General features: G+C 31.5%; 1 protein-coding gene across 1 annotated transcript; it reads right to left on the reverse strand.

Annotated features, from left to right (window-relative positions):
• Positions 1-4,500: 4,500 nt before the first annotated feature.
• On the reverse strand, positions 4,501-6,100 carry LOC132268296 (BOI-related E3 ubiquitin-protein ligase 1-like). The gene is made up of 3 exons (XM_059769133.1): positions 5,764-6,100; positions 5,303-5,648; positions 4,501-5,175 (listed from the first exon to the last, which is right to left on the reverse strand). The coding sequence occupies exons 1-3, from the start codon at positions 5,937-5,939 to the stop codon at positions 4,552-4,554; spliced, it is 1,146 nt and encodes a 381-aa protein (XP_059625116.1). The 5' UTR covers positions 5,940-6,100; the 3' UTR covers positions 4,501-4,551.
• Between the last annotated feature and the right edge of the window lie 5,811 nt (positions 6,101-11,911).

Consider the following 11,911-nt stretch of genomic DNA (forward strand, 5'->3'; position numbering starts at 1 on the left):
GACTACGTGTCTAAAAGAGAAATACCCACGTCACAATATCAGACACCATCCCATCTGGGTGGGACCTAAGTGGCAGTTAATGTGGAAATACTTTCCCGTTTGTCTTTTTTCCCAAGAAATTAATTTTAGGACCATCACTTGCCACGAAACCCCATTTAGCCAGCAGTGGGTGCCTCAAAACATGCTTTACTAACTTACGCCATTCACGCTTTGCACGGCCATTTTTAAGGGTTGTCTTTCTCGGTTTTACAAATTCTCCTTTACTTTTATTTTATTTTTCTTTTTTAAAATTAGATTGGGCTTTTCAACTTTGCTGTATATTCCACCATTTTCCCCTTGTTTCATCGTTTTATGCTTTCCGGTGACACAGAGAGACATGCTATGATGCGCATGCCAGTGTCTTTCCACTCGTGGTGGGACCAGCCACCCGTTACAATCTGTCTCATTTCCGCTGCCACTCCACATATTATTCTTTATTCATTAAACAATATATTTTTTTACCGATACTGTATTACTGTAATTTTTAAAATAAATTCCACAGATATTTTATGTTAATTTTAATTACAAATGGATAGTAATTTTTACAAAAGAATAAATAAAAAAATCTACTCTGTCGCCCCCGGAAATTTGTTGATTGATTTCAATTTGTTGATTATCGATTGGTGATATTATTAACTACTAACAAAGACTTGTCATTTTTACATCTTAACTTGATAAAAAGGTTAATATGAATTTACTTTATCAATTTAAATGGCAATTTATTGAATGAGAACTTTATATTTACTTTAAAAAATAATAATAATAATAATAATAATAATATAATGAATGACTTGTCCCGATAAAAATGGACTTAAATACAAAGATTTTCACATAAGGCTATTCTAAAATCTTTAAAACTTAAAATTTGGCTATCTTAAAATAGTCAATTTATTAAATAATACATACGTTGTATATGGAAGTTGTAGGTATATATGCATAAGTTGTAGGTATATATGTATACGTTGTATACATATGTGTGTGTGTGTATATATATATATATATATTTTTTGTATAAATCTAATGTGTCATGATAGATTTATACAAAAAAAATTTAATTTTTTATTTTTAATTCTAGTGGTTATTTTATAACTTTTGTGTAAAAATATATTCCTTAATTACCAACCATTAGGACGCCTTGGACCTTATATAATTTTCACATAATTTTTACAAACTTAGTTAATATAAGATTGATTTGTTAGTGTAATGAGAAAGAAGGGAGAGAAAGGAAATATACACATTGGTGACGTGGTAGTGTATCTTAACAGACTGCGAGAGATTAAAAAAAAAATTATGCATTATACATTATACGTGACAGTATATATTTTATACAAAAATATGTTTTAACATACACTTGAAAATACTCTTACAAGTTTGGTAAATATGAATTTTACTCAATTACGAGAAATCAGTTTTTTTACCCCTCATCTAGACCAATCAAATGAGAGAGTAACTGGAGATGGTTTTTTCCCCTAAAATCCCAAGTCATACACAATTCTTTCCATTTTTTTTTTCTCTAATTAAAGTAATAAAAAAAACAAACGCTTTCCATATTTTTTTTTTCTTTTTCACATGATTTGTTTGCATACCTCTTGAATGTACTGGAATGATTTTATAAGAAATTGATTTCTACAAAATATAGAATAGAAATTTTATTTGAAATTTTTTAATATCAACAAGAATTGATGATTGAAGAATGATTTTTATTTTATTGATTTGTTCGTGTTTTTGTTTTGTTGAATGTTTCTTTCAAAGTTATTGTTTTGTTAAATTTTTAATTGTTACTATCTTTAAAAATTATTTTTGTTCATTTATTTTTGGAGAGTGTTTGATTTGGAAGGCATCTTATATTTTAATTTTGAATAATCACTTTTACTTGCCACGTAGATCTTGTATTTCTTGAGCCAAATAGCACAACTCTTTCCGTAACTATTATTATACATATGTTTAAATATATATATTAAACCAATATATATCTAATTAACTATTATATATAGTTGAAATATATTCTCTGTTATTTTACCAGGAACAAGTAAAAATATTCTCTCTCTCTCCCTGTAAAACATTCTTCATCTTATAACTTTGGGTGGGTTGAAGAACGAAAAATTGTTTGGTTGAACAAATGAGAATTTAAAAATAATACTGAAATTTGTTTGGTTAATTTTTTCTGATATTTATTTTTTTATTTTATAAATGTTCTCAAACCTATATTGAAAGAATTATAAAAGACCTGATTTAAAAACAATTTTATGTTTTTCTGAATTTTAAAAAGTATTTGGCATCTAGTTGTTAGGGTAAAATAGTGATGCACTCTTTCTTCACTGTACCTTGCACAAGCAAAGACTTTGAATTAATAACCTTTCAAAAAAAAAAAAAAAAAACTTGAATTAATAACAATAAATTTGTCAAAAATGATAATAATAATAATAATAACAATAATGATGGTACTGTACTACATGGTGCTTTAACTTTGCGGACCGACAGAGAAGAAGAATAGTGGGAGGGGTTAATATTGTATTTCTTTACGTGTTAAATTCAACATTGTAATAGTAAAATTCAATCTCTTTATATTTTGTTTTTTTGAACAAATTAAGAAAAGGGAATTCAAAAATGGATACACTCATTTAAGAAACTGAACGGTTTATCAATTAAACAAATGGATAATATCTAATAAAATTCAACATTTAGGACGATAAAATTCACCAACTCTAGAATAAAAATAAATTATTACTAATAACGAAAGTGTACTATATTTTAAAAAATATTGAATGAGTCTTGCATGTCATATTATTACTCCCTCACCCCCAAATTTTTTGAAATATTTGGGAAATGCAACCTCGTTAAGGTAGCTAATTTTTTATACTTTTTTATTGTATTAATAAACATGAATTTTAAATATATTTTTATTAAAAGATAAAATAGTATTTTGTTTAAAAAAATTATAAAAATAATATAATTAATTTTAAAATGAGACATCCATTTTAAAACATCCTAAAAAAAAAAAAAAGAGGTTGGATAGAAATGATGAAACAAAGAAAGTAGAATGATTCCCGAATGATATTTCCTTCATAATAACGTGCATGCCGGGCTCATACCCACTTTACCCCTTGTTTCACACCGACAGGGTATTAACAGAGGAGGATTCTAGGAAAAGCGGTGTTCAGTAAATTGAAGAAAGAAGTATGGGCATTATCATTTTGGAAAATGGGAAACACATGAATGGTTTTTAAAAACGACAAAAAAAAGGGGAGGGTGTTTTTCTTGGAAGAGGGCTCTGGAATTTGGGCATCATCGCAATTCACTAAGAGCCATCATAATTGAAGACTCAACACATACGGAAAAGTAAAAGAAGGCCACACGGAGATGCTTTATATATATATATATATATATATGTTAAAAGGGAATGTGTGAATATGTTACATTTTTTCCACTGTCCTCTTTGTCTGTTGGTGCCCCCAATAGAATGCCTCTTTATCAAAGATTCACTCAAACTACCACCAACTCAACCCCCCATGCCCTTTATTCCACTTCTTCAACAGTACGTAAACCTAATTAATTAGTAGTAGCTAGTAATTAGGAGAGTATTAAGTGGTTTTTAGTTTTTATAATAGTAGTAGGAAATTATTTCACATTACACTATTCAATTGATATATAAGTAGTGCATAAATTTAGGAGGATTGGGGCTTTTGTTTGTTTGATGATGAGTTTGAGGGGGTTACAAATATGAAAAAATAGATAAATGTTAATTGTTAGCAACTTGACATCTCAACCAACATACAATTAAGTTAGTAACACCCACCCATTGTGATGTGAGTAGTACCGGCCCAATAGTATTAATAATCATAAGAGGCCATACATCTTTGAAATGTTGTGTTGGTTGACTATTTTGGCTTCACATTCATTGCAAGTAACCCACACGACGGATATGACTATACAAACAAAATATTGGAGACTCGGTAATTAACAACCAACTCTTACTATCGTTTCTACCAGGCCATTACAACTCAATTGAGTTGAGTCGTATCCATACCCAATATGTCTTGTCCCTGTCCCTGCCTCTACAGTTATTCATTATGACCTTTGAAAAGTAGGGTCGATTCTTTGCACGGAATATCAAAAATTATAACTTGTTTATCAACATCAGTCTCTCATTGGAGACTAACCTTGAATGGGTTTGAAAGAAAATGGGTGGCAAATATATATATATATATATATATATAAAAGTGGAAAAAAAGTTGAACCAAACTTCACATCGAGCCTTTCCAGGGCAATTCTACTTCACTCATCACAAAACAAATTGCAGGCTTTGCAATGTTAAAAGACGAATAGAAATACAAGGCCATTTGAAAAGAAAAAAACACCATCATAAAAAAGAATAAACAATTCATATATTGAACGTATTTACACTAACTAATCTGATTTCTCTATTTTTAAAGGCTCTGTTTGGCTTTCTCTAACACTCTCTCTTTTTTTCTTTTTTTCTTTTTCTCTCTCCTCCTAAATTTCTTTTCACATTCATGACATGTTAACATGGAGACTTGCATTCAAATCAGAGTTACATACAGGGCAAGTCTGGAGGAGAGTGGACCCACAAAGTGTACAGAGGCACAGATGCCTGCATGGCAGCAACAGCACTCGCGATTCTCTCTCCCCACAATTCTTGCACATCCTGTCCCAGCACTTACCACCACCACCAACCACCACCTCCTCCTCCTCCTTACCTTTCACACCCATTGATGAATCTCCTCCCTCTTCCGCCAACACGCGCGGCCTTTCCTCCTCCTCATTAATCCTCCCGTAATCACTGCTATCACAGCATGACTCAGCGTCATCCGCAACAGCTCCAATGCGTCCGCCGGCGGGCAGAGGCTCGTCGCTAACGTGCGCCAGGACCTGTTCTAAATTGGTACGCAGAGAATTGGCTGTGGCTTCATTGGTTAATGCCAAATCCCTCCATAAGTGGTTCTCCATGTATAGACTCTTTACTCTTTCTTGAAGAACCCAATTCAATTTGCCCATTTTCTGAATCAGTTCGTCTTTTTCCTTCAACTTCTTCATCATTCCTTCTCCTATTGCCGATACCAACAATCTCGCGTGCTGCTTTTGTCTCTCTTCAACTTCCAATCTGATTTTCTTAGTCTGTTGAATCACAAAAAAAAAAGAACAGAATAGAAAATAAGAAGCAAATATATACTAATCAACTAATATAAATAAATAATAAATTATTTATGGTACAGATGATTGGTAAGAGTGAAGAATTTCATACATGTTCGGAGATGATGTGGTCGATCTCGAATTGCTGTTGCATGATCTGCAATGGGATGTTTTCACCAATAGAGGATGAGAAGTCGGAGAGGTTGGTCTTCTGAGGGACTAGGAAAGTGTTGAACTGGTTCATTGAATCTCTGGAACGCTTCCTTGGAGGAGGAAGATTGTAGGTGAGTCCACTATCGGCCTTCATCGACGTTTTTGCCGGAACTGTATCACAGACCAGAGAATATTGATGGAAAGCCGGCAAGATTGTTTCTGGCATTGTTCCGTTGAAAGGAATTTCAGAACCAATCTGAGTATTATATATATTTGTGTTTGCCTCACATGTTTTGATAAAATCTCTGCAAATAAATAAATAAATAATCCATATGAGAAAAAATAGAGAGAAACAGAAATCAATAACATATATATAGATAGAGAGTGATACATATATAGAAGTATAAAATCAAAACAAACCTGTTTGTGGTGAGTTGAGGGGGAAAGAGGTTGAGATGTCGTGCTTCAACGGCCATGAGAGATGTTTTTTCTTGCTTAATTCTTTGTGATTTTGGGTTGCTTTGTTGATAGATGGATAACAATTTGTGTAGTGAGAGAGAAGAGGATGGACAGCAAGGAGGAGATGAGCAGAGCATGCAATGAAAGTGGGGGAGTTGCTGCGTTTTCTTTGCTTTATTTAAGATAGATAAGAGTCTAGAGAGAGAGAGAGAGAGAGAGTCAAAATTTTCTAGAGAGAGAGAATAGTGGCATTGCTAATTCTAGAGCCAAGAAAGTTCATATTATATAATCCGCGCTTCAAAATTAGTAAAACGGGGGTGGCTGATTTGTATTCATAAATGGAACCAAATCGTGTTGGATTTGCTTTTAATATTTTTGTCAATTTTTAAATCCACGCACTAAAGACGACCCTCCACTCTCTTAACTTCTTTATGTGGATTTTTTTCGTAAAACAACCAAATGTGTAGGGGCTGTTACGGGAACTCACCTTACTAAATGTCAAAATGTGAGAGAACACGCAGATTACGTGTATTACGTGGCTGTGATGTTGGTTTTAGTAACTAACAGCCACAAATCTGCCACGTTTCACCTTACTGCAACGGCTGCCATGTAAGCAGACGCTACAGTACAATGAGCATTTGATTCTCAAACATCGTGTAGTGGGGGGCCCGCATTTCTCACGTGTGAGGCGTCCAGATCTGGACAATTTTGTAACGCTGCTGCCACGACTGTGGGACCTACTATTTTAAGGGCACAATGGGGGACCCACGTCTGTTTATTTGCGGTTTCCCTGTTTCCGCTACCTCTACCTTGTCCCCTTCCTTAACTGGTGTCTGTGTACGGACAACTAAGATGAGTAAGTACTCCACTATGGTGCGGTACACCATATTTCAATATGCCTCTTAACATCATTGCCATTCATTTTCAACAAATTTGGTGATTTCTTTTCTTTTGTTTTGGTAAAGTTAAAAAAAAAAAAAAAAAAAAACTGAAAATTTAAACACCGGAAATTAACAGCTGGTGTAAGATCTCTCTATCATTCACCTTTTGTTTTGTTTTAGTAAATAAGTTTGCCATTCACACCACCAATTTATTATGTATGGCTCAATGACAACTATTCTTCATAAATTGGTTCATTACAACAATGATCATGATTATATTAATATATCATACATATATATATATGTATCATTTTTATTATATCACCAGAAAATCGTATCTATTGATTGAGTGGTCATAAAAATTAACTAATTTAAATGGAATGATAAACCGTGTACACTTCATGTATTCCTTGATTAAGGAAATTTCAATGATTTAATTTTTTTTTTGACTTACGTATATATTACTAATAGTATCATATCTCATGATTAAAGGAATTAAAAAATATGCAAATAGGCTATCACATATTCACATGTTTGCATTCCTATTTTTCTGATTCAAATTAATGGACCAACCAATTGGACATAAGTGTCCGAAATTGATTGTGAATAATTTTTTTTTTTTGAAGTTTTTTTAATAATATTATCAATTTAACTTTATTGTAAAGTAAACTATCACATCACTGTAGATCCACTAAGAATAAATTTGGTAATTCATTCAATACTAATTCACTAAAAAAATAATAAAAAATTAGACTCTCAAAAATGGATAATTAAGCCTCCAGAGGTATAACGGTGTTGGTAGAGATTGCAGAAGCAAGTCCTTAAGATTTCGCTTTCAAATTGTACTTCTAACTTGAATGATGCGTGTGTTGTGAGACTGATACACGTGCTCTAAGGAAAAAAAAAAAAAAAAAAAAAAAAGAAGGACAGAAAAAATACTAATTATTATTATAATATAAGTTTATTCTAAAATTTAGGTGCGCCGGTTTCTTGTTACAAAAATAAAATAAAATTTATGAACTAGTAATATATAATAAAAATATATATAGATATAGTGTCTCTCCAAAATCAATAATCATAATTGTCAAAAGGAATTGGAGTGTGAAAAATGAACCCGAAAAGTAGAGGAATATTTGAAACGTGGAACTAGTACATAATATCCTTGGGTGATTGGCTGAAATTAGAAATGGAGCAAGGTAGTTAAAAACGTGAGATGTTAATGAATTACATGTGTAATCCACTTCCAAATGTTTGTTGCACTATAATATTCTAACATCACTCAAAATTCTAACCTAAATTAATTCAACTAGTAATAATACATATATATATGATTTGGTACAAAGAACCAATTTTGCTTGCTTAAACGAAAAATTCATGCTTTTGACATCTGAAATTTGAAATTAGGTACCTAAGAAAAAAACATGGGAATATGAAATAATATAGTCCTAGCCACCACCAAACCCTATGTGGATTTTGCAGGCAAGCACTAAAGCCATTCAAATGAAGTATTGACCAGATTCAGTCAAATGAAGGAGTCATCCCATTATGTTCGCAAATATATAGATATATATATATAAATAAATAAATAAATAAATAAAATAACATAAAAGATAAACTCCTCAAACATTAACATAATGAAAAGGAGTTACCACCAAACCCTAATGGAGTTTATATATAAAACAACTGATGGGAGCATGCAGATTGGATTCCCATATCCACCGTCCCCTCTTTCTCTCTCTATCTCTTCCCCCCTCTCTCTCTCTCTCTCTCTCTCTTAATTAGTTGCTTTCATCACAACTAACTAACTATATATATATATTCTTCAATCCTTAATCACCCAACTAAAAGAATACCAAATCGAATAGACTCATCAACAAAAGAAAGCATAAATCAAGACAAAATGATGGAGATGATTAAAATTCAAAATATTATAAATTACTGTAAATTGCACCGCCATCACATATATATAATTATATCACATTAATGTGTTAAACAAGTTGGACCCCCAGAAATCATGAAATAAGTAGTACATTGATTGATTATATATATTAAAATTAATAAATCTAGAGCCAAGAATGTGGTACCTTTTGTCATGTCTATAATGACAATATCTCCAAAGGGCATCAATAATTAATTAAGGAAACACACATTTTGGTTATATTAACTTGCAAGTGGCAACTATCAGTACGTTGCACATGGCAGGCACGGCTGCATATATATATATATATATATAATTCCAAGTGTACGTTCAATTTTAAGATGTGTCCAATTTTTTAAATGACTCCTTTTGTTGATGTATCATTATAACGGGAAATTAAGCCCTGTTTGTTCCTCGAGAAAGTGAAACTTGCTCCAATAAGGACCAATATTGTGGAAACCACCACGTGTTAGGCAAATTAAAGAAATTAAATGAAATTTGCTTGCTCCAACAATATATGTTTGGTATCTTTTACTCGATAATGCATCATCATCATATTAATTAACCCATATATATATATATATATATATATATATATATATGTTTTCATTTAGCTGGAGAACTGCATGGAGAAGTTTGTTTATAGATATATACAAACTTATATTCAAGTTGTATACTGAGACTTCTCTATAAAATAACCATAAAGGTGAATTAAGAAATTAACGGCCACCTCCATCCCTCAATTTTAATATATAAGAGTTTGTTAGAACCACTCTGTGATTTACATCGCACACACAAATACTGTATGCCATGATAATGACAACCTAAATATCTTTATATATATATATATATATATATATATATATATCAATTATGAAATGTTAGAACTGTGTTATGAGAAATTTGGATAAAAATAAAAACGAACACTAAAGTCATAGGAAGGTCACAAGAGACTTTAGACATGACATAAGAGACTTCCCAGTAGGTTCGAATCAAATTCCAAGAAATCCCATTTCCCATTGAAAGAAAAGGGCTTACTTACTTCCTTTATGTAACCTTTTTCCACGTGTTGCTTTTATGTGCTGTATATATCTATATATAATTATCACTGAAGAGACAGTACTATATATATGCTGACTAAAAAAGTTCTCAAATGCGCAAAGACCTACCAAAAGTGAGGAGGCTATACGGTGCGCATCTTCGCATGTTCAAGAATAATATTATCAATAAAATTATTTAATATATATCTATAGTGGGCATAAGAATAATATTATCAATAAAATTATTTAATATATATCTATAGTGGGCATATGTATATATATATCATATCATATCATTGTAAGCCTACCATGAAACACAAAAAGACTCGAGTACAAGAGTTTGGAAAACTTTTAAAAGTGGGTATCCAAATGAGAGTTAATTTGAAGTTAGTGATCATAAAGTGCTCTTGCTTTTCTAACAAAAGCAAAAGTGTATGTTGGGTCCTCAAAACCAAAAAATTAGCTAGTATAAGTGCTCAAGTTGTGATTATTGACCAAATTCATAACAAAAACATATACACTAACAATTAAACAAAATTAGGTTAGTCACTAATGGAGATATATCAAATGAATTGACACCATTATATTGCATGCATGAATATATACATATGCAAGCTGGCCTCATTCAGTGATCAGTTTTATTTATAATTAATGTTCATTAATGATCGTACCCTAATTAATAATCTCAAATGGTGATATCAATTCATTGACTTGTTCTGCACCAAGCTAGAGGTCACTTTTCTGTTTCCTATTCTTTGAAGCATGACCTTGCCTAAGTTGTCTCTCGATTGCTAATAGATATATGTTTTAATGAAAAGTAAAGATATTTATATTCCTAGCTGTATTTATAGATCAATTGGTTCAAATTCCGGGAAGAAAAAAAATGAAGATGCCAATTTTTCGTTGCCAAAAAAGAAGAGAGAAAGTAGAGAAATCAATTGTGTGTACGTTTGTGTGTCTAAAATTCAATCTCCTTTATATATATATATATATATATATGTTTTTCTTAAAAAATAGTGAAGACCGTTTTGTAATCAGTAATTGTGTAAAGTTGTTTAGAATGTTTAATTCTAACTTATGAGCAACGGCCAGAGACGTATAGTCTAGAAATTAAAGTGTGAAAGCTTAGGTAACTATATATATATATATATATATATATATATATATCAATCCATGTATAATTGAAGCATGAGGTTCCAGATGCATCCTAATCAACTTGTCCAAGTTAGATGAAATTAATATTGGTATTTTAATTAATTTCTTTTTAACTAAACACAAAAGGAAGTAGAAGACGCCATTGAAAATTCCCTATAAATGAAATGAATTATGGATTTTGACAAGTAGGTATATAAAGCCAAAGAGTTGTGCTCCAAACTTCACACCAAATATATTCACAAAATTGACAAACAATTCAAAGTTATATATAATGGATGATGCATACAACGCTAGCTAAATGGACACACCGAACTGATAGCGATTGGACCTGTCTTGATTTCTTTTGGAATTTCTCTTTTGGAGGCTGCTGGACAAACACGATATATATATATATATATATATATATAGCCAGCCAAATTTTAAGAATAATTTATATAATATAATGTAGGGGCTAGCTAGCTACTACTGTATTAGCCATTAGTCAATTACTTCAGCTAATTTCATTAGATGAACCATTGTGGGGGACAACTTCAACTTTATGTTATATAATGATGTGAAATGCATGTTGGTTTTTTATTTCAGATTTAATGGTGAGCACTTCTTTGGGGCTTTAGTCAATATATATATCTATATGCCTGTCTTTTTCAATTGAAATTTTTTGGAAAAATTCAATCTTTCCACTTCTTGAAATTAACTAATTTTGTCTGAAAAATAGAGGTCGCTTTCCTGGAATATAATTCACAAAGGTTTTGTTCACACACGCAAATTGTCTCAATATGTGTGGGTGTGTATATAAATATATATATTTAAGGTTCATTTTAATTATGTTTTGATTAGCAATATAAAGGAAGTTGAATGTACGTACGTCATGGAATTTGCCATCATGTACGTTTTGGCATTTAATAGTACGTAGTAACACACACTAACACACACACACACATATATATATATATAAAATGGTCATAGTCTCCTCCTATCCAATGCATATGCATACTCTTCTTATAATTATAACAACCTAACATCTCTTTATCAACAAGACCTCATGGTGCAGTCACAGGGGATTTGTTGAACCCAATACCTAACGGATGGTTTTGACAAAGAAAAAAATGCATGAT

This window comes from Cornus florida, unplaced genomic scaffold (genome assembly GCF_030987335.1).
Source record: "Cornus florida cultivar Cherokee Brave unplaced genomic scaffold, ASM3098733v1 CherokeeBrave_3.0.0_Hap2_Chr01, whole genome shotgun sequence".
Classification (NCBI taxonomy): Eukaryota; Viridiplantae; Streptophyta; class Magnoliopsida; order Cornales; family Cornaceae; genus Cornus; species Cornus florida.